Here is a 26,559-nt window from a genome sequence, read left to right as displayed (position 1 = left end):
GCGGGCGCGGGCGGGGGCGGGGCTCGCGAGCGCCGGGCCTGGAAGGGCGCCCCCCGGCGGCCAGTGTGCGCCTCGGCGCGGCCGCCGCCCCCTCCGCTGTCGCCGGGCCAGCCGGGGCTCGGCCATCTAGCCGCCCCTCCTCGCGCTTTGGGCCGCCCGCCCCGCGGGGGAACCCGAGTAAGAAGTCGTTTCCTCGGCCCGTCGACGTGGGCCCGCGAGCTATCAGCCGCTCACCCGGGGAGCACAGACTTGAGCGGAGAACCTCGGGTCGCGGCCCCCCACCAGCCCGTCCCTCCCCGGGCCCGACTCAGGCCGTGCGCTGCGCCGCATTGGGAAACATGGGAGCTTGGCCACAAGTGTTAAAGCGACTTGTGCTTTTGTAACTCCGGGTTAGTGGATTTGAAAGTTTATACTGTAGACCCAGGGTGGCCCGCGGGTGAGAAGAAGCTCTTCGCTTTGAACAGAATTTTTGACGCTTCTTACTCGCTTGCGTTGATTTCGCTCCTTAGATATTTCATAGGTCGGGCACTTAGTTCTCTGACACACGGGCTGCGAGTGGGTATAGAATCATCCGGTCCCAGGAGCCGCTTCTTCGCCCTCGCGCTCGGCGCGGCTGCAGCTCTTGGCTCTAGCCCGAGCTCAGCGGAGGCGCGCGGGCTCCACCTGCGCCGCGGTGCCCGGAGGCGGGCGGGCTGGGCTTTCCCCGCGCCTCGGGAGGAAGGGCCGCCCGGGAGCCGAAGCTCACACTTTCCCGGGTTTGATAGAGTTTGGCCAAATTCAAGGCGCAGGGCGGAGACCCTCGAGCCTCTGGCCGGGGCCCCCTAGAGGACGAAGCCCCGCGGGCAGGAGCGGGCCAACGATTTCGTTTGGAGAGCGTATCTGCTGAGCGCGTCTTTCGGACCGCAAAGGGAAACGGGTCCCCTCAAAGGGCCCTTTCTTGGAAAGGTTGCTCGCAGCCCCTTCTCCTCCCAGATGTGGGGGTGTGTTCTGCACCCTGGGGCTGATAAACTGCTGTTGAGACTCACTTGTTGGGTTTCTAAGCTTTTTAAAAAGCGATTCCTCGAGGAGAGCCCTGAAGCCCAAACCCGCCAAGACCACCTGGTTCTTCCTTGTTTGCCCTCATCGTTCTCAGCGCACAGCGCCCTGGTGTACACAGACGTTGCTCAGTAAATTACTGAATAACCTAACTAAATAATGCTATTAAAAATGCTTATTCAGTTCTCCGAGGAAAATATATCCAAGAGTAGATGTAAACCATAAAAATTACATACTTCTCCACTCTGTCGGGAGAAGGCAATGGCACCCCACTCCAGTGCTCTTGCCTGGAAAATCCCATGGACGGAGAAGCCTGGTAGGCTGCAGTCCATGGGGTCGCTAAGAGTCAGACATGACTGAGCGACTTCACTTTCACTTTTCACTTTCATGCATTGGAGAAGGAAATGGCAACCCACTCCAGTATTCTTGCCTGGAGAATCCCAGGGACAGAGGAGCCTAGTGGGCTGCCGTCTATGGAGTCGCACAGAGTCGGACACGACTGAAGCAACTTAGCAGCAGCCACTCTATCGACATACTATTTTTCAGCATCCTTCCCTAAGATGCCATTGGTTTTAAAAAGTCATTTTAAGTACCACAAGCAAGAAAAAATAAATGCTGCCAGTTAAACTGTCACATTCCTTTGCTTGTAAGAAACACCTCAATTTCAAGACTGTTTAAACACGAAGAAAGAACATCTCAGAATCAATGGTGGTGGTTTAGTCACTAAGCCCAACCCTTGCAATCCCATGGACGGTAACCCATCAGGCTCCTGTGTCTATGGGATTTCCCAGGCAAGCATGCTGGTGTGGGTTGTCATTTCCGTCTTCAGGAGATCTTCCTGACCCAGGGATCGCACCTGAGTCTCCTGCATTGCTGGAGGATTCTTTACTGATGGAGCCACCAGGGAAGCCCCCAGAATCAATGAAATACAGTGTTAAATATAATATTAATATGTGCAGCCAAATATAACAGTTCAAGGATATAAAATGAAAAGTAAAAGTATCTTCAGCCTTCCCTTCTAAGAACCACATCTGCATTGATGACCACTGTTCAAAGTTTCTGTCCATTATTCAAGAAATTGTAATCACATACAAGTATATATGTATGTGAAAGTGAAAGTCTGTTCAGTCCTGTCCGACTCTTTGTGACCACATGGACTATACAGTCCATGGAATTCTCCAGGCCAGAATACTGGAGTGGGTAGCCTTTCCCTTCTCCAGGGGATCTTCCCAACCCAGGGATCGAACCCAGGTCTCCCACACTGCAGGCGGATTCTTTAGCAGCTGAGCTACCAGGGAAGCCCATGTATGTATGTATAGCTTTGAAAATGAAAGAACACTCTAAGTACACTTTTAAATTTTATCTGTTTCATTGGTGGAAAATGTTTTTAACCATTTTCTAAAACTGAAGTTTAAAATAACTTTTTCTCTCTCTCTTTTTTTTTTTTGCCTTAGTTATTAGAACAGAGCCTGGTAGGCTATAGTCCGTAGGGTCACACAGTCAGACATGGCTGAAATGACTTAGCACATTAGAGCAGAATGTACCTCTAGTGACAAAAGAAGAGCTTCGGAAATAATGAAACGCTTAAGTTCTTTAGGGTGGGACTGAAATACACCGAGCAAAGGAGAATGCAACAGAATGAGGTGTTTCCTCCTCACTTGAGTATTTTCTAAAGATTGTGGATTGCTAATTGAGCAGCCACCAAAACTTGAACTTGCCTTCAAAAACTTGCCTTCAGAAATGGTGGTTTTGACTTATAGCACACACAAGTGCAGGCTCCTGGACCCCATCCAAGGCCTATGAAATCATATTCTACGTTTTTACAAGGACCCTCAGGTGATGGGTAGTATCTGAGGGGTTTCAGACCAAAGCTTTCAGTAACAGCATTCTAAGACAGGAAGATCCCCTGAAGGAGGGCATGGCAATCCACTCTAGTATTCTTAACATGGAGAATCCCATGGACAGAGCAGCCTGGTGGGCTACAGTCCATGGGGTTGCAAAGAGCAGCTAAGCATGCCTGAAGGCACATTCTAAAACAGGGATCTCAATCACCTGGACCAGAATCACCTGGGAGGCTTGTTAACCCCCCTCTCCGCCCATGGTTAAGTTCCATTTCTAGATTCAGCGGGTCTGGGAAATGGACTGAAAATTTACATTTTTAACCAGATCCCAGGTGATGCTGAGGCTGCTGGGGACATACCTGAAAACAACTGCTTTGAGGGAGAAAAAGAATTGAACAGGATTTGGAATAGCTTTTGTATTACTTTCTTAAATGATACGATGTTTCAAGCATAGAAAACTACAGAACCTAATACCCATGGCATTTACATATACAGTATTGTTTAAGATTTTTTGTCTACACTTTTCTGATTCCATTCTTCTTCTCTGCTCAGAAGAGTAACTTTCTCATCCATGTTATTGTACTTTTAGTATAGTTGTGTTTCCCCTCAATTTTTTTTTTTCAGTATAGCTCTGTATGTTTTAAATATTTACACAGAGTAACATACTTTAAGAATATTTTTGCAGTTTGCATTTTTTGAAATTTACCTATATGATACATATATATTTAATTTTTTAAACCTATAGCATTTTCTTATGTTATATACCACATTTTATTCTTCTAAAGCCATCTATTTTATCTATAGTTTTGACCTCACTTTCATTCCTTATATAATGTATTTTTGCTTTTTTTCCCTTTAATGGAAATAACCAGTTTTTTTTTTTAATGCCCATCTTCTTTTGTTGCTGTTATTGTTTATTTTTTGTGTCCTTAATTTTCACACAGGTTTTAAAAATTTCCCTCTTTCGACTTCCTTTGGATTTACTCTTAATTCTCCTAACTTTTTGAACTGTTTAGCTTAATTTTCACTTCTCCCTGCATTTTGTAAGTTTTGATATGCATCTCAGGTATAAATATGTATAAACATATGCATCTCAGGTACAAATATTTTGTCAACTTCATTTTATCTTCTTCAATCTGTAAGTGATTAGAAGTTTTGATTAATTTCCAATTTTGTATTATGCTCTGTTGGTGATATGCTGTTTTCTCTACAAAAATTCATGTATTTGGGTGCTCTTTAGAGCTTCTTGCAAAACATATCAATCTCTCTACTTCATCTGTTCCCTGTTACCCATACCAAAATGTTTTTGTTGCCAGTTTTAGAGCAAATACATGCAGCTTCCCCGGAGCATCAAATTAACCTAACCAGAGGTGGCTCCCCAACATGTTAATATTCCCCAGAAATGAAATCTCCTCATTGCAGCATTACACGTGTCACTCACAACCACTTTATAGTGGTTCCCAGTTTCATTTTCTTTGAACTTGTCTGGCACTAAAATGAGTCACTAGCTATCCTCTCATAGTGTTTTTGGTATTTAATAGTGTGTTTAAAGGAGAAGGCAATGGCACCCCACTCCAGTGCTCTTGCCTGGAGAATCCCGTGGATGGAGGAGCCTGGAAGGCTGCAGTCCATGGGGTCGCTGAGGGTCGGACATGACTGAGCGACTTCACTTTCACTTTTCACTTTCATGCATTGGAGAAGGAAATGGCAACCCACTCCAGTGTTCTTGCCTGGAGAATCCCAGGGACGGGGGAGCCTGGTGGGCTGCCGTCTCTGGGGTCGCACAGAGTCAGACACGACTGAAGCGACTCAGCAGTGTGTTTAAAACAAACATGTTATACAAATGGTGAAAGTTTTAAGCCCAAGTTCCCATGAAAGCAGTTTTATTTAAACCCATTAGATGACCTACCTGCTTCAGCTATTCCACTTACCCCTCCTCTGTCTGAAGCCCTCTAAGGACAACACTATATCCCGAGAACTTGCCTTAGTTATTTCCTTTTGGAAGCTAATGGTAATGATATCCAGGCTTCTATGGTGTAAGATCAAATTGTCTTCAAATTAGATATTCGATTCTCCAGGTGTTGTGCAGATATCTCTACATTTGTTTTTTAAGCAAACAGTCGATCTGTCATCAAGGAATCCTATTTCCGCCTTTTGTTTGCACAAACCTCCATTGGTATTTTGGGTTTAGAAGTAAAGTTAATCATTTCTAGTGGGTCAACAAGGCGTTTCCACTAATTACACCATGGACAGAATGGTAGCCTATCCTAGTGGTTGGGGGTGCCAGGAAAAGGTCAAATTCAGTATCTATTCAAAAGAAACAACAGAAACTTGTTCCAAATATAAGGTGACCTCAGTATCTTACACTTCTCATATCTGTTCATTTCCCTTCTGAATTAGTGAGGATTCTCTGGAGAAACAGAATCAATAGGATATATAGAGATAAATATGTAACAGGAGATTTCTTATTGGAACTGGTTCATATGGTTATGGAAACCAAGAAGTCCCACCGTGATCTGAAGTCTGTAAGCTGGTAACCAGGAAAGCAGTGGTATAATTCAATGAGTCCAAAGGCCTGAGAACCAGGGGCAGTGATGGAGTAGTTCCCAGCCTGAGAACTGGGGGGCTGCTGGGGTTAAGTCTCAGAGTCTGAAGGCTCGAGAACCAGGAGCTCTGGTGTCCGGGGCAGAAGACAGATGTTTCAGCTCAAGAAGACAAAGAGGAAAAAAAAAAAACGAGAATTTCCTCTTCCTGCACCTTTTTGTTCCTTTTGGGCTCTTAACAGATTGGATGATGCTTGTCCACACTTGTGAGGGTGATCTTTATTTATCTGGCTTTGCTGAGTCTTAGTTGTGGCATGTGGGATCTAGTCCCCCAACCAGGAATCAAACTTGGGTTCTCTGCCTTCATTGGGAATGTGGAGTCTTAACCACTGGACCACCAAGAAGTCCCACAGAAAGTATGATCTTTACTCAGTCTGCAGATTCAAGTGCTTATCTACTTTGGAAATACCCTTACAGATAATAGTCAGAAATAATATCCTACTAGCTATCTGGGCATCCTTTTGCCAGGACAAGTTGATACAAAATTAACCATCACACCCTTCAATGTATTTTAGCTAAGAGATTTTACACTCTTAGGAAATGACAGTGAGGCAACCTAGGGAATCTGTATGAGCTATTTTATTTTATTTTTTTTTTTCTTATGGCTACTTGGTGATCGGTAGCGCAATTCCAGGACCAAGGAGAGAGGTAGACGGGGGATTCCGCTGTTATCAGCACCAGCTCCGGATCCTGTTGTATGAGCTATTTTATTTGGAGAGTGCATATTCACTGTTAAACTGAGATAACCAGTGATCATTCATACTGTTGGGGCCACTGGGAGGAGGGAAGAGGGATTCTACCTTGAAGACTGTCGGCCATGGCAAGGCAGGATGGGAACTGGGCTTGAACCCTGTTAACCATCCTTAAAGCAAAACCAGGAAACCCTCTCCTTACAGGTGGCAAACAAAGATTGGGGGTAAAGGTCAGGTTGTCTTAGATTAAGGGTAGTGCCTGCACCTGCATGCTGTAAGTGTTAATTGTTCTGCACCTGCATGTTGTAAAACTAATTACTAACGTGTAACCCGTCATGTAGCTGAGGATATAAAACCGAGTCCTCGGAAATCACTTGTTAGGACCTGTTAGCGTAATAAACCGTACTCCACTGTCTCAAGTGTCCTCCGAGGAGTGTTTGCGACACCGGATTCTACAGTACAAGTGCCGAGAGCCATACTGGGGCACCTGAGAGGTGGTGGGGATCTGTCTTCTTCTCAGCCCCATGGCAGGATTCAGTGCTGGGTGTCCCTGCCACTTAGAAAGCACTGCCAAGGCTCTGAGAAGCGGGGCCTGGAACAGTCTCTGTCCTCTGGAGCTTAGACAGTTGACTTAGAAGGCTCTATCTTAACCTGTTACTAAATCCTGGTTTCAGTAACAGAGGAAATGGAGTTTTTACAAAGTTGATCAGCACTTAGACCACCCGATACACACCAGAATCTCTCAAAATAGAGACAATTTTCATCATTCAGAGTTTTGTGGTTTGCCTCTTGGAATGTTGAGGAGTACCACAAACTCCTACTTGACCACAGCCTGAAGTGTAAAAACTACATCATGAATAACACCTCCAGTTGGTGCCTGACCACACACAGATACACCAACATGTATCTCGTGACATAAGGGAGATGTGTGTTAAAAATCAAAATTGAGTAAATTTGAAGATCTGATGGGCTTTATTCAGAGATTCAAGAATCAGACAGTAGCTCCTGTAGCAACTAGAGGGGAACTCCAGAGGGTTCTTATAGGCTGGAGGAGGGTGGGACAAGGAGGTATTAGCAAAAGAAAAGAGGATTTCAAGCCAGGCCGTGTTCTTCTGGGGGAAGGGAACTGCAGGGGTCTTAACCATGCAGATTAGCTGCAGAGTCTTGATCCAAAAATTAAGATTGATTGTTTTATGGGTCACATTTATGGGCAGGGTTAAAACTGCAGTCAAGGCTTGCTTTGCTGTGATGGGAGTAGGGAGAAAAAAATCAATTCATTTGGGGTTTGTCATTTTTTTTTTAAACATATGTCATGTCAGACAATGTTTTCACTGACTTGGTCTCTTTCTTCATCACAAACCTCCAGAATATTAAAGTATGCAAAGGCTTTCCCTCTTGTGAAGTTCACTAGAGCACATTCTTTGAGAGTAGCTAGAATCCTGTGATGTTCTTTCTAAGTTCTAGGTCCTGAAGAGTGGAGTTCAGGGCTTCTCTGGTGGCTCAGCGGTAAAGAATCTGCCCGCCAATGCAGAAGATGGGTTCAATCCCTGATCCACGAAGACCCCACATGCCTCAGAGCATAAGCCCAAAGGCCACAACTATTGAGCCTGTGCTCTGTAGCCCAGGGAACTGCAACTTCTGAATCCTGAGCACCCTAGAGGTGATGCTCTGCAACAAGAGAAGCCTGCGCACTGCGCTGCAACTAGAGGAAAACAAAAACAAAAACAAAGCCCTGCAGCAACGAAGACCCAACATAGCCAAAAATAAATTAAAAAATTTTTTTTCTTTAAAAGAGGAGTTCGGGGGATGCATGGTCCCTCTCAGCGTTTCAGACCAAAAATGATTTGTTAACAGTGGAACAACTGTGATCAAACATGCATCAAGATACAGGAGTCAGCTATGTAAAAATGAAGTTAAGTGTTTCAATTGCTATGTGTCTCTAAAGGAAAACCAGTGTTTTCTTTCTTCTTCCTATGAGTAAGGAAAGCTTTGCTCCCTGGGGAGGAAGCTGGGGAAGGGTAGCAGAACAGGCCACCCTAAACAGGCCTCTTTGACATAATCTTATATTGAGAAACCGCAGACACAGGAGAGGCTCTGAGAGCAGAGTGGAAGCTCTGTGTAAAGGAAATTGTAAGGGAAATTCACAGTAGAAAGGGGGCTTGCCAGGAAGACTGCTATTTCCAGAGATAACTTTTCCCAGTCTTATCTGCAGCGCCTATGTTTCCTCTTCTCATCTTCCAGAGAATTGCCCCTACTCCCAGCTTCCTCACATCTTTATCTTAGTTGAAGATAGTGTCTAAGGTGGTGTGTGTGTGTGTGTGTGTGTTAGTTGCTCAGTCATGTCTGACTCTTTGTGACTTCATGGACTGTAGCCTGCCAGGCTCCTCTCTCCATGGAATTCTCCAGGCAAGAATACTGGAGTGGGTTGCCATTCTCTTCTCCAGGGCATATTCCGGACCCAGGGATCGAAACTGGTCTCCTAAATTGCAGGCAGATTCTTTACCATTTGAGCTACCAGGGAAGCCCATCTAAGGTGGTAGCTTGAGCCATTTGGGGGGTTTTTCCTGAGTATCTCCCATGTTAATCAACTATTTGATTTTCTCTTGTTAATCATTTAGCACAGGGAGTCTCAGTAAAGAACTTAAAGGGTATAGGGAAAATTATTTTCTCTTCCCTACACTGCCCAAGAATCTTAGTGGCTCAGGGTTGTAGGGAGCAACTGTGCTCTGACGTCGCGGTGGTTCAGTCCTCCTGAGAAAGATGCAGGCCTTGGCTCCAGGAGTCTTTGCATCCATGCCTCCACTGGCTCCTTGTCCTCCTTACCTGCTTCCTTCTCGGGGTCACTCATTCATTCATGTCCCTTCAAGATCTCAAACAAGTAGCAACTGGTAACATCTTTAACAATTACCTCATCTTGTGGGCCAAGAGAAAACATTCACGGCTTTCCTTGAGGGTGCTGCCATGATGCAAAGATCTCATCCATACAAATAATACTCAGGCATGTCACTCAAAAGTTAAGACAAGCCCCTTTTTGAGACCCTGCTAAAGGTTGGCTTTTATCTCTAAACATCTTCCCCTAATTTTGGCTCCTCTTGTACATTTCCACTTAAAGTCTTTCCTAGAGGATGAAGAAGGAAGTTTAACTTACCACCGACTTCCTACAGGTTCCTGTTCCTCACCTAATGTTAGTTGGAGGAGACAGGGTTTAGTCTCAAGGTGAAGTTAACTGTATGTTTAATGACTGCTCTGATAGAAGTCTGTAGCAAAGGTCATGCATTAAAAAACCCACACCTACAAACTGTTGAGACAACATTGTTTCAAGGTATTTACCTCTGTCAAAAATCTGTATAACCTGAAACCATTATTAAAGTAGCAGATTCGACTTTTTTAAATCTGAGTTTTCCAAATTCTATCTTACCTTCAAGTTCATTTGTGCCAAACGTGTGCACGTGCGCTCGGTCGTGTCTAACTCTTCCTCTGTCCGTGGGATTTTCCAGGCAGGAATACTGGAGTGGGTTGCCATTTCCTACTCTAGGGGCTCTTCCCCATCCAGGGATCAAAACTGTCTCTTGTGTCTCCTGCACCAGCGGGTGGATTCTTTACCACTGGTGCCATCTGGGAAGCTTATGCCAAATGAGCATAGGCTAACCCAGTTTCTTAGTATTTGGTAATCCCTATGGAATATAAGGCCTGTTGAATGAATGAACAGAATACAAAGTGTCAGGGGTACTCTGGTCAGGGTTAGCCTGAGAGTCTGCATTACTGTTGTGGTAGAGACAGCTGGTTCGTCGCCAGGTATCACTGCTCCGTTTCTTTACAACTAGAACCGCGGGTTTTCACTGGGCACATGGCTGCTGAGTTACAGTTACAGTTACAGACCTTACTGCCCAGCCTCTCCTGAAGCTAGTTGTGGCCACGTGTCTAAGTCTTGGCCAGTGGAAGTAAGCAGAAACAACACGTGGCACTTGGAACAAAAGGACCCGCCCTGGACTTCTTTCCCTGAATCAGTGACAAGGGCAGAGCCCAGTGCCAGCCTGTGGCCCTGGAACTTGGAGCACTGCTCGCTTACCACCAAGAAAACACTTCCACCTCGTCTCAGTCACAGGGTTTAGAACTTTGGGTCACAGCAGCCACTCTTGAAAGGGAGCAGAATATGTATTTCTGGTAGAAGGAGTACTTCAAACTGGCTAGTTTTGAAAAGCAGCAGATATAGGAGAAGCTGTGGAAGCCAAGGAATTACCCTTTTGTGAAAGACTTTTACATTTTTAAGGGAAATCTCCCGATTGCCTCCTGTAACTGCTTCCCTCCCCCATTGTCTTTAGCTGGAAATTTAAGGGGGTGGCTTGGGCTATTTGGGGGAGTTACTCAGTTTTTCCCGTGTGTCTCGCATGTATGTAGGATGTACAGGAGTTATTAAACTCTTTTTCTCCTGTTAATCTTTTATTATGGGGGTGTGGTCCTCAGCCAAGACCCTGAAGGATAGAGGGAAAATTATTTTTTTCTCCCTGTAAACTGTTCTACATAGTACAGGTATAGGTGTGTTACAGTTGACCCTTTAACCAATGTGGGGGTTAAAAGCCTCAATCATCCACCCTTCACGCAGTCAAAAATCTGAGTATAACTTGTGACTCCCCTAAAACTCAACTACTAATAGCCTACTGTTGACCTAAAGTCTAACCAATAACATGTGTGTGCGCTCAGTCGTGTCTGACTCTTTATGACCCCATGGACTGTAGCCCCCCAGGCTCCTCATTTCATGGGATTTTCCAGGCAAGAATACTGGAATCATTTGCCATTTCCTTCTCCAGGGGATCTTCCTGACCCAGGTATTGAACCTGTGTCTCTTGGGTCTCCTGCATTGGCAGATGGATTCTTTACCACTGTGCCACCTGGGAAGCCCCTTACCAAGAACATAAACAATATGCTTGATTAACACATATTGTTTATGTTATATGTATTATACACTGTATTCTTACAATAAAGTAGCTAGAGAAAAGGTTATTAAAATCTTAAGGAAAAGACATTTACAGTACTGCACTGCATTTATCAATACTGAAAGTCTGTCATCTGTTATAAAATAAAGAATTCCTCAGTACCTATATTAATATTGTCCTATATGTTATAAAACACTGTAGATGTTACACATCTTATTAACACTAGGTATCAAAACTAAAAAGATGTCAAAGAGAAATTCATGTTTCATTTAAATTGTCAATTGAAAAAGTTCACATATAAGTGGCCCCCACAGATCAAACCTCATGTCGTCTGAGGGTCAATGGTACTTCTTTTCCCCAAAGGCCCCACCAAGAAGCTTCCCCTACCCACTAAATGATCTGGATTTATTCAGTCAAAAGGCAAATTAATGTAATTCAGTAACATTTATTTTACATAAAACAATTTTTCAAAGAATACATTTAAAAACCATCCAGATACTGATCGTATTGCATTACAAAAGCTTGAGAGGCACAGTGGAAATATTCAAATAGATTGTGAGGGGTGGAAATGGGGGCCTTCGATCGCTGTTCACGGTATTCCTTAGTCACTTAAAGGCTCTGGGTCCGAGGGTTTTTACCCTGAGGCAGTAGTGCACTTCACTGAGTAGGAATAAATCACATAAAATATATACCTTTGTACAGAAAGTGTTATTGTACTGTCACTTTCAATTAGTTATAAAACTCATTTTGAATTGCACAAAAGTTCTCTTTAAAATCGATAACTCCCAGGAGGCAGGGCTTAGAACCAAGTTATCTGTCTAAATAATTCATTACAAATAATTCAGTTTCCATTTCTCCACAGAGCAAAACAATAACAACAAAAATCTATGAAGAGGTACATTATTCAAATGGGACATTTAAAATTTTTTTCATAGGAAAATAGGTTTACACATTTGTCCCTAGTCAGCTAAAATTATCTCCCTACTTTAAAACAAATCCCAGAATGTCCAAAGATTTAAATCAGAGTACGCGCACCACAGTACAGCATGGCAGCGTTTACAAGAATTCGTTCCGTGTCTCATTCTACTGCAGTATCAGATTACCAGAAAGGCACGTGGGTACATTCTTCAGAACAGTTTTGGTCTTGAAAAAAAAAAATCACACGTTTATAAGCAGTGATCTCAATCATGTTTAGAAACAAAAATACTAAACAGATTCATTTCCTAATCCAGGTCATACAGAATCCAAGAGATTTCTGCAGGCACTTCACTTCCCGTAGAACTTCTTGTTCAGCAGGTATATGAGAAGGTTTACATTCACTTTGACTTTATCAAACATTTTCATCACAGCTACGCCTTCATACTGCATCTGAAGTAAATCCTGCAATTGCAAGGAACACCAATCACAGCTTCAACTTGACGTTTCCCACATTTAAAACACATTCTAGAAGAATTTGTTGACAAAAATAAGATTCAGTTGACCTAAGGACCTCGGTGGGGACTCTTATACTTCAGTGTGCATCGGAATCAGCTGCTTTCTTAATGAAACACAGGCCAGTTAACACAGATTGCTGGGGTCCACCCCCAGGAACCTCTGATTCTGGAGCTCTGCGGGAGGGCCCAAGAATTGGCATTTTAACAAGGTCCCAAGGGGTGATGATACTGTTAGTTTGGGTGCCATAGTCTGAGAATCACTCATCTCAATGAAAGAAAACAGATTTTTAGAATTGATAAGGACTGTATGAGAGAAAACCAATACCATTAACATTAGATATATAATTAAAAGTTTAATTTTAATTGAAAAACAAGACACAGAGGTGACAGCAAGATGAGGTATATCCTGTAGAAGAGCCAGTGTTTTCTAAAGTGAGAGTCAGACAATTCATTAAGGAGCAAAAAGAATATTAGAAACTCCTCTTTATTTTTTTCCCCTCATTCCTTAAGCATTCATATTTTCTGTGTATTTTTTAAAATTAATTTTGAGTAAAGTGCCAAATGCAGGTATACTTTATAAACAAATACGTAGAAATGGGGAGAAATGATCTATTTATTCATGAAAATTGTGAGACTGACATTTGGAGACCAACAGACAAAGCAACTCCTCCTGATCTAGACAGACTACTTGTGTTCCTGTATTCTGTTCCTCAACCTCAAGTAAGTTTATCACTCTGTTTCATCACTGCTGTATAAACAAAGAAAAATTAATAAAATTTCCTTCATTTATAAATTAATAACTGGGTCACACCAGTCACACACATGAGACTAAGCAGTAACATTTTATAATAACCAGGACAGGGGCCCTTCCCAAACAGAAGGTATCATTCCTGAACTGCCCTAGGCTCATACCCAGGTCTTGTTTTCCTGCTTCTAGTTCTGAAAACTTCTTGCTTCTTAATGATAATACCTTGTGTCTGCAACGAGCATGGCCACCTGCGGAAGTTGGAATCATCTTTGAGAGAATGTGGGCTCTTGCCAGCTTCCTGCTCCACTTTCTCAATTAGCTCCAACTGCACTCAACTAAAACCCCTCCATTATTTAGAAATGCTTCTGAGATGGAAATGCCACAGGGAAGTGAAGTTCTTTGATCAAGAATGCTTTTGACTATTAAACAGGGGTGGAGGTTCACTTTTCCTTTGGGACAGGCAACATCTGTTAAAGTCTCGTGGAAAAGAACGAAACCAACATGGTTCGGTTGAGAAGGAATCATGTACAGAGGGAAATTAGCTGGGCCCCCCATGTGGGGACCGGAGGAATTCTGATGGAACTCATGGTTGAAGACCAGATTTTAGCCTCAGCTCCACTATTTGCTATAAGACTGCAACAACATATAACCTCGCTGAAGTTGTGTTTTCTTGTGCGTAAATTGGGGCTTGACACTGCCAACTCCACAGGTATGTTACTGGGTAGACGAGATCAAGGAGTCTGCAAACCCTTTATAAGCCACTCTTGTCTGGTCAGGATCAACTGGAATCCTGTGAGACAGGCAGCGGAGCAGAGCGATGCAGGGTTTGGACTCCAGGGGCCCCTTCCATAGCATGCTTTCTGAACCTCAGTTCTTCATCTGGGAAAAGAAGAACGCCAAGGCTGTAGCCCTCCATAAACACCAGCCATTATCTGTATAAGCAGAACCCCTTCACGTACGTCACGCTTCCTGTTATGTACATGGCTACAGGATATAATCTTTATGAACCGAGGAAACAGTGGGTTGAAGAAAATCTAGACACATAGAGTTAGAAGGAATCTCCCTTTGTCCTTTTAGAAACAAAGTCCTTGACTCAAACTAAAGACCTGGCCATCATACTTCTCTTTCTTAAAATTCACTTCATACTAGAACTGTCTAAAAGCCATATGTGACAAGATGTCTGACTTTATGTCTGACAATCATTTTATACAGGGCTGGCTCTGTGGGCATTCGATCTGCACACAGTCCCCTGATTAGACAAAGGGCCTTGCACTTAATGTTCTGTTGTTACCATCTTGAAATTCTCACCAATTTTGAGTAAGGAGCTCTGCATTTTCATTTTGCACTGAGCCCTGAAAATTATATAACTGGTCCTGACGATATACATGAATGACTGAAAAAATCTGGAGCATATTAGCCATCTGCAGACAGCTAAGGAGTAACATTTGACAACTGTATGTCTAAGTGAAGGGCGTGAACAGCTAATCCTACTATGGAACTTTAACAAAGGAGCAAGTGAAGCTGGATGTCTGCACCCACGTTAAAAGGAAGTCCTGTAGAATTCCCAAGGCCTCTCTAAACAGGTGTCTCCTGGTCACTGGTGATTCATCTGTTCAGTAGATGTTGATTGGCCTTGGGGCATTCCCTTCTTGGCAATCCATGATATATCTTTGCTTTAGAGAAGAATCACTAACCAAAGCGCATCACTGCATTCTTTTCTCTTCTTCAATTTAAGTGTTCCATGGAGTGAGTCAAGACGTTCAGTTTAATTTTTAAACAGATACATTTAGTGACATTTAAAATACATTAGAAAACTATTTACTTAAGTATACTTTGCAAAATTACATAATATCTTCAATTTTCTCCAATTTACTCCATTATCTCAGTGTCTTTATCAAACCAGTTAGCTTTTTCTTTCTTTCTTTTTTTCTTTTGTTCTTTAAGCTTACAAGGAATGCCAGACAGAAAAGAAGGGCCCTGGTATTTTACCCCATGGCTTAGGGGTGGGGGTATAACTTCCTTGACCTCAGCCACAGGTCAGGCAGGCAGTGAGCCTAGAACTTACACCACTCCCCATGGTTTATCACGATGACTCATGTAGACGCATGCAGAATACCTGGGAACCATTTTACAAGTAGTCTAAGGGCCCAAGTAAATAAGGGTTATTTCCATTTAAAACCTCATACAAAAAAGAAAACTCAGTCACATTGATTGATCAGTTTAAGGATGATCTCTAAGGATCTAAATTGATCCTGTTCTAAGCATTAAGAAGTTGGAGTAGGCAAATGTTTGCTGCAAACACCCTCCACTTTCTTTTTCTTCTTCTTTTGGGGGCACAAACTATTTTCTCAGTTTCAATTCAAGCATATTTGGCTTAATGTGATTCTTATTTTAAAAAACAGCAATAATTAGGACCCAAACCTCACTTTTCTATTTATAGCCATCTGTTTTGCACAATGTTTTCCTTGCTTGTGATCCCAAAGAATTAACAAAGAAATTTAAGAACCTGATATAAAAATAATTCTAGGAAGGAGAAAGAAAAGGAGAAATGAGATCCAGAAAGTTTCAATCCTGGGTATATGTTATCTTAGAAATGCAATTTCCTAAGAAAAAGTTTCCAGCCTTTAATCAAGAGCTCTGAATACTGTTGTGTATATTATTCTTTTCTCTAAGTTTCAAAATGAAAACATGGCTTAGAAAAACTCAATGCTATGGTTTACCATTTAAAAGCAGTTTAAGTTCCAATAATTTGAAGAACCGTAGCTTTTAAAAAATCAATACTTAGACAGGCAAATAATGGTGGTATTGGTCTACAGCTAAATGCCATTGTTTGTCACGAAGAATGCAAGCAAGGGAAGCCAAGAATGACCCCCTCCTTTAAAAAACCCCCCCCAATATGCAGGAATTCCAGCTTACCTGAATATTGAGCTGAACCTTCTCCATCTCAACACCCAGGAATTTTGATCTGACATCGAAGATACCCACATCTTCAGTAGATGAGATATCAAATGTAACATTTTTAAACCTAGTGAAGAAAGGACCATTCACACATGTGGAACTGCAAATATATGGTTAAAGCTGAAATGAATGGAATCCTCGGTCAACCCCCTCAGTGAACAGCCTGCTGGGAAAACCCCAGGTAAGTTACCCCAAGTCCCCCATCATCTTTTCCTGATTTGGCTCACGGAAACTAGGTTTGATGGCTCCTGAGGAAATCTGTAGCCCGTAGAGCACTGGAGTAGGTGCTTTGTTACCAAAGAAAGGCAAAAGATGACCCTAGGTCTTAAAGAGCATAAGATACAGTGGAAATTGTATGAGATTCACAGAACTGTAAGTGTTGACTGTATGGCTGACAGGAGGTTAGTTGTTTAGATGGTTACTTTTATGGCAACTTCAAAGAAGAAGAAGCATTTTCTCTGAGTTGGTCTGAGTCAAAGAGAAGGCAGGATGGAATAAATGGAAGGGAAGCCAGGCCTTGGAGGCAGCAGGAGTTACAGAGGACTGTACGCAGTGAGTCTGGCCTCCCACAAGGGGAAAGGGAGTGATGGAGCATAAGAACCTGGTTCTTGAAACCAAGGGTGCCTGATGTGGCGCCTGGGAGGAGAGTTTCTCCTCCACTTCTAAGACACTTCTAATACACTGCTGCTGGAGTGGCTCTGACCCAGGCAAGGCACCCTCTGTGGCTTTCAAATTAGAAAAGTCCTGTGTGGGTGTGTTTTTTTTTAAATATTTATTTTTATTTCTTTGGTTGCATAGGGTCTTAGTTGTGGCATGTGGGATCTAGTTCCCTGATCAGGGATTGAACCCAGGCCCCCTGTAACGGGAGTGCAGAGTCTTAGCCACTGGATCCCCAGGGAATTCTCAGAAAGGTCCTGTTTTGCAACTGTAAATAACTCTCACTGAGCAAGACCAAAGGTCAGACTGGTTTTGTTTTTTTTTAATTCAACATACTTGTTTATGCCCAGCTACTCGTCTTCTCCCATTTATGGAAGGGGGGATGCTGGACAATGTGGCAGGAGACATATCCTTGCCTTTTACAAAAGGAACTCATAGAAACAAAAGCTGAATTCTGTGGTTGTTCCTAGGCTTGAAACCCTCTGAGGCTGGGGATGGGGGTGTTTGGCTCTAAGCCTGGGTCCCTACAGGTCCCAGCACAGTGCAAAGTGTCCCAGAGCACTCAGATCGTTACTGCTGAATGAATGAGGGCCCTGGCTCATTCAAAGCCACATCACTCCAGCTCCCTGTTTGCCTTTAACAAAATTAATCTATTTTTTTTTCGGAGCTAGGCAGCAACGGTTTCTATCTTGTCTTCAAACCGAAGGAAATACAAATTGATAGAAATAGTAAACCATTTGCTTTGAAAGCAGCAGAAAATAGCACACTGAGTAAAATGTCAATTTTTTAAATCCCACTTTCTTAAAAAGACAAAGCAAATAATCTACTTTTGAAAGGCCTTTGGAAAGGCAGCCTTGCATTCTCATCGCTATGACTCAGTACTTTTGGAGGGAAAGGCGAGGCTGGCAAAGCCATGGGAAACTCAACCTCTCAATCAGTGCCAGGCCTGGTGGGAAGCCCAGAGATTACAATATGTGTGTTTTCTCCTGTCATCTGAAATCAAGGGAAAGCCCTGATAGACCCAGTGAAGCTTTCTTCAAAGGCCACAGGAAGCTGAATTAATGTGAGTCAGATCTGATGTGCATGATGAGAGGGGGCATGTGTTCTGTGCAGATTCTGGGTGCCACTCACTGGTTTGCCTGAAGATCGTCTATGTCCAGGAGGACACCCTTCTCCTGCAGCTTTGCAGCTGTGTACCGCACTGGCTTCGCCCGCTTCATCCCTCTGGGTTCTCCTTTTCCATCAAGTTTAATTGATCTCCGAGTATTTCTGGCAACATAAGAACAGACCATCTGCCATGAAGGTGGCAAACTCAGATGTTCCTGGCAGTACAGCGGCCAGGAGAGCACACCCCCGTCCACCCCTGGCCTCCAGGTATGGAACCTGGGCAACTTTATATTATGTGATTGTCAGTGACAACCCCTTCCCTGCACAGTGAAATCTCCTACTGAACTGGTTAAGGGAAAGCTATTCTCAATGTGACTCAAGTTTGAATTACAGACGAATATGCTTCATAACACTTGCATTCTGTTGTCTCAGGAGTATTGGACCACACGGCTCCCTTAAGTCACTTTGCAAGTGAGGTGCTGTGAAATGAACTGTGTACACACTCCTAAGGGAAGGGGTCATTAAAAGTGTCTAGTTTAACAAATTTATACAAACACTAGATGGCCATCCCTGTTCCAAGTGCTTTCTAAATACTGCCTCACATTTACAGAATTAACCTTTCCATGTGTTCCAAAATAAATTCCTCTGTTCCACAGTATTCCATTTAGCTCTCATTACAACACGTGTGAGGCTGGTACTCCCAAATCCCACTTAAAGATGAGAAAATTGAGACTTCAGAGAACACTGGATTGGTTCAAGATCACTCAATGTAAGAGAGAATCCCAATCTATCTCACTTGACTGCAGAGCTTGTAAAATGCCTTGCAGCAGATGCAGTAAATATGTAAAGAAAATCTCTCACAACTTTATTACTACTATATATTAGCTTGACCAACTTTCTTCCTCGCAGGAATAGCATAAAAGTAATTTAAAGGCTGCAAATGAATCAGAACTAGTGGGGTCCAGGTAAATGAGGTTTAAATTTGGTTATATTCCTCCATCAAATCTTCTATGATTAATGAAATTTACTTTTTTGTACAGCACCATTTTTTAATGTCAATTTGACTACAAGTATTACATAAAAATAATGAATTACATATTTAAATGGGTAATTAAAATTTAATTAAGATTGACCTTATCTAGCGATAAGAATAATTATGAGCAAAGAATACTCATTAAAATTGGCTATATTGTGGAAAAAAAAAACTATGATATGTGTGCTAATGGGTAATAGAGAACTGACAAATTTTGTCTTTTGTGTCAATATGACGTTTAAAAACCAGTAAGCAATTAAAAATCACTAAGTTGCACTGTGCGACAGCAAGTATCTGGCTTTAAACATTATCAAGCATATAAATACTGTTTACTGTAAATATCCCCAAGGGTAGCTTTCTTTTTTTTTTTTTAAGTAATAGTGTTTAAAAGACTAAAAAAGAAGGAATAATCAAAGTGCTTCCCCAAGTGTTTAAAGTTACTTTGAAACACAACAGGGTAAAACTAACTTTAATGCCCATGTTTATAGAGAATTAACATGTTTCTAAATTCATTCCTGACTTCTTAGCTCACAATGGCGAATCATAAAATTGAGATTCTAGTTTCTGGTTATGTAATAAATCAAAGTTTGCTACCAGACCTAACCGGAACAGCCCAGGATTGTATATGAATTGATACCTCGTGTAAATCATGACATTACAGAAGAGTATTTGATTTCAACTTACTTTCTTTTTAAGTTGTCTAAACAAGTCTTGATGTAAGTGTCATAATAATTGATTTGCTCTTCAAAAAATGCCGCCTTCTTGTTAAGTGCATTGAGCGTCTGCTGAAGTTTTTCCAGCTCAGCTTTTCGAAGCTTACGATGGATTCTTTGATTTCGAATATCCTAAGGGAAAAAGGAAAGGCCATGGTATGAGATTTAAGCAGGAGTTTGCTTTATAATATTGCCCCTTTGGAACAAGAAGCATATCTAGTACTAAAATCACTCTCTGGGACTGTTACAATAGTTTGGGCTGCCCTGGTGGCACAACAGTAAAGAATCTGCCTGCCAATGCAAGAGAGTCAGGTTAACACCCCTAGAGAAGGAAATGGCAACCAGTCCAATGGGTAGAGGGGTCTGGCGGGCTACAGTCCATGGGATTGCAAAGAGTCGGATCTGACTTAGTGACCAAACAACAATAACAGTTTATTTTAGTCACCTCATTTTAAACTCTCAGCACCCAAATGTTCCCTTTTTACTTTAGAACTGGGAGTGTCCATGGTTGATGGAAAAGCAAAGAAGCAATTTTAGAGTAAGTATACAATTAATCTAAGGAGAACTAGTGTTTTAAAAAGTGTACAAGCAAGACTTTAGCAGGAGACAATTTCTTCAGAATGTTTTGAATTATATATACTTTGGAGAGTGCTTTATCGTGAAAAGTGTTATATTTCATCATTACATTCATTTTCTTTTCTTTCCTTTCTTAGCTATCCTGCCAGGATTGTGGGATCTTAGTTTCCCGACCAGGGATTGAACCCTGGCCCTCAGTAGTGAAAGCTCAGAGTCCTCACCACTGGACCACCAGGGACGGCCCCATTTGTGAAATAAATTTTTTAAAAATATACTTTTTAATCTGAAAAATAGTTTCCAACATTTGCACAAACAACAACTGGGGTCTCAAGACTGACTGAACAAATTCAACATGGATAACTATTAGTTGGATTTAACATGAAGTTGATCAAGCTGCTTATGGCTTGAGAGAGACATAGTATGGTTAAACTTACAAACATATAATTCTTTTTTTTTTTTTTTTTTAATTCTAATTGGTAAATTAAGGAAATGTTTAAGAAAACAGTTTATTATTATTTTTCCTTTGTGGACAAATTAAAAACCATTTCTTTTAACTAAAAATTCATTAAGTAGAATCTTTGAGGGGATGCCTTCATGATAGTTTTTTTCTTTCTTTAAGACAAAAGCCTCAATTTCTCTAATGTACATTCCCTAAGAGAAGTATTTTCCAACCCAGAATTACAGAAAAGGCACCACTTCCCTTGAATCACTCAGGCTGGAAGGAATAACCCTATTGCCAGTAATGGCCATAACTTTCCATGGAAGAATAAAGCTGAGTGCACTTCCCTTTCAGAAGTTAATTCTTTTTTTTCTGATCATGTAACTGTCCTTAACCTCCAGATCCATTTTAGTTTGCATATTTGGACAAAAGAAAACAATGAAAAAAGTTTTTTTTAACCCAAAATATATACTTCCTTATCCTTGGCAAACAGATCTAGCCTTTTCCTGTGATGTTTCCTTGCACTAATTTGATATCCTTTTCTCAGGAAGTTTCTCAACTGTAAAAATATGGGATGAGAAAACAGAAACTAACTTTGAAGTCTGAACTGCATTCAGGCTAAACTGACTAGAGACAAATTCTCAGGGACATGGAGGTATCATCTCAGTGGCAGGTCCTATGGGCAAGAGGATTATATGACAACTTGAGTTATTACTCAAGAGAGAACTCTCCTAGAAGTGTCACTTTTAAACTTAGTAGGTATTGTTTAAAGCAACAGATGAAACTCATCTATTATGCTTCCTAAGCATTGATGTCTGGTATGTTTCAGCTCTTCTGACAATTTAGGGGAGTTGCACCTGAATGCTCAGCTCAGTGTCCTCAGAATGTCCAACTCTTTGCAGCTGTACAGACTGTAGCCTGCCAAGCTGCTCTGTCCACAGGGGTTTCAAAGTAAGAATACTGGAGCGGGTTGCCATGTCCTCCTCCAGGGGATTTTCCCAACCCAGGGAGTGAATCTGCATCTCCTGCGTTTCCTGCATTGACAGGCAGATTCTTTACCACTGGGCCACCTGGGAAGCCCCTTAATTGGGGGAGTTGTGGTTATTCTCTGTTAAACGTCATCAGCTGCTTTGAAACCTTAAAAAATCTGTAATATTGAGGAGGACAGGAACCATATGTATATAACTATGAATCTTTCATGTCACCTACTGAGTCCCAGCGTATGAGCAATGATTAGCACAGACAGAGGATAAGATGGTTAGATGGCATCACCGACTCAATGGACATGGGTTTGGGTAGACTCCAGGAGTTGGTGATGGACAGGGAGGCTGGCGTGCTGCGGTTCATGGGGTCGCAAAGAGTCAGACACGACTGAGTGACTGAACTGAATTGAACTTAACGCAAAGCAGAAAGAATACTCTTCCCCACAACCTTGGCGATCTTATTGAGAATGTCTTGGTATTTGTTTTTGGATGACACGTGTCCAGTCTGTTCCAATGTCCGAAGATTCCTCTGGATTTTCCTCTTTTTCTGCTCTAGGGGCAGCTGTGCATCTTCAACCATAGACCGGCTCTGCTTCATGTCTTCGGGAGTTCTGGAATCTAAAACCGCGCGGTTCACCATGTCTGAGGCATGATCTGTCTCCTGGAAAGGGAACATCAAGATGTTGATTTATCTCTGATGTCCTGACCTCACAGGTTCAGAAGCTGCACAAGGTAAACCAGTATCAAAATGAACGAGGTCCTCAAGCCAAGGTCCGGAGACCAGAATCACATGTTCCCCAGGGGTTTTGTGGCAGGGTCTTTGGGAAGGAATTACTTTGTTTTCCCGAAAAACAGAGCAGTGGTGGCAGGCCTACCCTGAGCAAAATTCTAAATCATTATTTTATGGTTAATGTGATAAGTTATCTTAGTAACAGATGTATTACAAGGGATAACCAGCATTTTATAATTCCCTGGATGGAAGGATTTCAGTATTGGATAGGATAGTCCAGTTGAGAAAATTAAAACTAGATTATCCATTAAAACGTGGCCACGAGAACCCTGAACATCCAGAACCCAGTTGAACGCTCACACACGAGCCATATTTATGGACATTTATAAGCCGTGAAGGCAGTCAGAGACCTTTGTCCTGGTAAAGCAATCATTCTCAAACCATGAACTCTGAAAAATGTGCACGGTTTCTTTGAACCAAAGAAATTAAGAGTACGCTAGCACAAAATATGTTTCCAAATAAATGATGAGTAAATGAATGAATCAAAACAGTTTGGATAGTTTGTTTAAAAAAACTATACAAGAGACTAGTGATCTTCACATGTCACTGTACTAGAAAATTGATTGACACCGTAGACAGAGTCTAAGACTATAAGTGTTATCACACACAGGAAAGACAGATCAACCTTAAGGACACAGTAATAGTAAGCCAGGTCAGTAGTTAACAACAACAGTAGCAACCAATGTTGTTGAGCACTTAGTATGTAACAGATATTTTTCTACTCATTTAACATGTTTTAACTGAGTTACTCCTGAATTGGGTACTATTATTATCATTCCCATTTTACAGGTGAGGAAACTGAAGCATAGAAATATTTCTAGGTGCCTATCCTAACACAGCTGGGAGGTATAGAGCTACCTTTGATTTTGGAAGTCGGCACTCTTGGTGACTATGCTACATTTGGGGGCAAAGAAAATATTCTTAATAAAATATTAAGAGTTAAAATTCTCATACTCAGTACTATATTTTACCCACTTTGGTTATATATACTTTTATTAAAAACCATGACATAACAATTTCTTCACAACCAATTAAGAATGATTCAGGAAAATCATGTGTAACCCAGCTAAAGTTCCAAAAAGTACAACAGTACAAAGAGGTAATTTAATTGATAATCTTGTTAGTGTTTGTTTAGGGAGTGGCAATTATTGAAACGAAAGCAATAAAACTGAAATTAATTCAGAACAAACTAAATAATGATACATTTTGAAGGATGCTGATAAAAGTTTAATGCAAGATTGTTATGAAACTTATTTACACCAGGATAATGGTGCTCTGATCTAATGGACTCAAGATGTTGGCTTCTGAAGCATTTGAAAAACAGTTTTAATGGGTAAGGCACTTGTTCATTTCTTCAAGTCGGCAAAAACACAAAATATGAAAGGTATTTTTCTATATCCTGTTGACCAGAACAATTCCTTAAGTGACTTATCTGCCTATCCACTGCAATGAGTAGTCTTCATTTTTAAGCAGTCCATTTTTTTCCCCTTTGTTCCCTACACTCACTGTTCAAAATTTACCATGAACATTCAGAGGCTCTGAAATACCCAGAACTAATCTTCTAGTCTAGGATAAGATTATTTAGTATACATTCAGTGCTGTATTTTCCTATTTCATTTCCGTTGATATTCCATGGATTTTCTATATAATTGAAGTCAGTTCACTGAAATTTTTACTTCCAAACTGTGTCAGATAGTTTCTCTGAGATAACAGCAAACATTTGGCACAAAGATTTGTTACTAAAATCAACACGTATCTAAGGTACTTATTATTTACACTCTAAAGGCCAATTACCTGTTTTGCACTTGCTGGTGTCTCTAAGATTTCTGTCAGTGTGCTTCCTGGTTGGTTCCGGATCACATCAATGATCAGTTTTTTGGTCCTTACAAAATAGAGAAAGGAGAGACAGGCTTTCAGACAGCAGTCTTGATGCACAAAAATCTGTTTCTCCTGAGGCAGTGCAAAGATGAAGCTTCAAAGAGAATCCTTAAAAATGGAAGCGTCTCGCAGAACTTCAGGATGTCTGCTTTAAGGCTCCCCAAAGTTCATGAATGCTTGATAATCAAAGTCTGGGTTTTACACGCTTGAGGCCGTCGGATTATAGGGGCTTCCCAGGTGGTGCTAGTGGTAAGGAACCTGTCTGACAATGCAGGAGACATTAAGAGACCCAGGTTCGATCCCTGGGTGGGGAAGATCCTCTGGAGGAGGGCATGGCAACCCACTACAGTATTTTTGCCCGGAAGTCCCATGGAGAGAGGAGCCTGGTGGGCTGTGGCCCACAGGCTCACTCAGAGTTGGACACGTCAGATTACAATGTCAGCATCCTGGGCACAAGGGTGTCATAATTACTCTCTCGTTTTCAATTTCATCTGCGCTTTTGGGCCATGCTGTGGCAGCCGGTGGGATCTTAACTCCCCAACCAGGGATGGAGCCCGCGGCCCCAGCAGAGTAAGCTCGGAGTCTCAACCACCCGAACCGTCAGGGAAGTGCCCCCTTTCTTCTTTTCAGACTGAGACTACTTTCTGATGACCAGGAGGAACAACTGGGCTCATCACTCTGGAAGGAGCAAGAATAATATCTAATGTCCTGACTTTAATAACATTTAAACTTCTGAGCCTGTTGAAAACATGATAAGCTACTGGGAGCTAGACCAGCTGTTACTGTTGATGCTCTAAGAATGTTACGAAACACTGTGAAGGCCAGTGGGAGTGCAAGTCCCGTGTGGGCTGTGAAGGTTCTGGCTGCCGGATGACACAGCAGCCTGGAGGAGGGGTGGTTGGGAACTCGGATCTGGTGGTGGGACTAACCCATTGGTGAGGGTCCCTGGCCTCAGGTGGGAGAGAACAAGAGAGATGCTCCGTAACAAGAGCTGGAAAACCACTCTGTCAGTGCCAAAACTATGTATTTTTTCATATGTGTTCTTTAGGACAATCAGCCATCCTTTCCTAATTAAAGATCAGGTTATGTAACTATGTACTAAGGCTTTAATGTAAAAGATAAATGGTCAAGTATGCTCCCTTTTACATAAGTAGGAACATTATTGGACAGTGTCCCTTCAAAAAAAAAAAAAAAAACATAAACAGAAGTCGCCTTAAATTACAAACAGGTCTAACCAACATCTGAAGTTTCATTCTTGTTGCGTTGAACCTCAGTTCCTCTCTCAAGGCATACATGGTATCACAGGATGATGAATTTCTTCCTCAACTACAGCAGGAAACATTCATACGGCATGAAAATTGGAAAAGGAAAAGAAAACATCATTCATGTTTTGAGTTCCCAAGGCGGGGGACTGCTCCCAAAGGATAAGAGGAAACTCTCAAAGGAAACTGCAGATATATTATTCTTGCAAATAGGATAAAATCCAACAAGCCATCTGTAACCATTATTCTTCTCCTTTCTTATTTAAGTCTGTATGAGAAGAATGATCACAACCATTTCCTCTGGCCCATGAGCTTTCACCGCCGGGGATTTTCAAGCTGTCTGGGAATGCACAGAGAAATGTTGCCCTAGAGTCAGAGGTGGACATACAGCTCATTCCAGCCATGTGCGAGACAACCCTGCTCCTGAGAGCCAAGAATCTGTCATCTCCCTCCCCACTCAACTCCCCACTCCAGTCATCATTATAAATATCTTAAGTGGAAACATCCAGTTAGAAATAAAAGCTCTGGGTGATTTTAAAAAATGTTAACACTTATTTGAAATAATATTCTAGGAACGACTGATGATATATGATTCCGGGAAACTCTTTAGAGAAGCTATCTGAGGACCAGCATGACCAGGGTCACTCAAGTGTGCCCTCGTAGGGACAGAGAATGTTTATCTGCTTGGGAGTGCCTGGAGGACAAACTGCACACAGCCTTTCTCTTGAAACTCTATTTTACATCAGGCTTCCACTGGAATCTATTCCCAAAGTTTCACCCCAGACTTCTTACATGTAAATAACTGTCCAGTTTCATGACAGGGAAATCACTACCTCGCCTTGCATAATGGTTAAAAGACACTGGAGTCAGACAGATC

At 42.0% G+C, this 26,559-nt stretch overlaps 1 protein-coding gene across 1 annotated transcript in view; it reads right to left on the bottom strand.

Moving 5' to 3' along the window:
• Positions 1 to 11,530: 11,530 nt before the first annotated feature.
• The window catches only part of IQGAP2 (IQ motif containing GTPase activating protein 2), a 307,540-nt gene continuing 292,511 nt past the window's right edge, over positions 11,531 to 26,559 (bottom strand). Inside the window, exons 31-36 of the mRNA XM_070377236.1 lie at positions 24,337 to 24,424; positions 22,201 to 22,413; positions 19,726 to 19,886; positions 18,033 to 18,170; positions 16,203 to 16,311; positions 11,531 to 12,485 (exon numbers count right to left, since the gene is read on the bottom strand). Coding sequence (XP_070233337.1) covers positions 12,372 to 12,485; positions 16,203 to 16,311; positions 18,033 to 18,170; positions 19,726 to 19,886; positions 22,201 to 22,413; positions 24,337 to 24,424 — 823 coding nt within the window. The 3' untranslated portion in view covers positions 11,531 to 12,371. The remainder of the gene's footprint in view (positions 12,486 to 16,202; positions 16,312 to 18,032; positions 18,171 to 19,725; positions 19,887 to 22,200; positions 22,414 to 24,336; positions 24,425 to 26,559) is intronic.

This window comes from Bos mutus, chromosome 10 (assembly GCF_027580195.1).
Source record: "Bos mutus isolate GX-2022 chromosome 10, NWIPB_WYAK_1.1, whole genome shotgun sequence".
NCBI classification, from domain to species: domain Eukaryota; kingdom Metazoa; phylum Chordata; class Mammalia; order Artiodactyla; family Bovidae; genus Bos; species Bos mutus.
The sequence above is the reverse complement of the archived record's forward strand: the minus strand, read 5'-3'. Positions and strand labels throughout refer to the sequence as shown.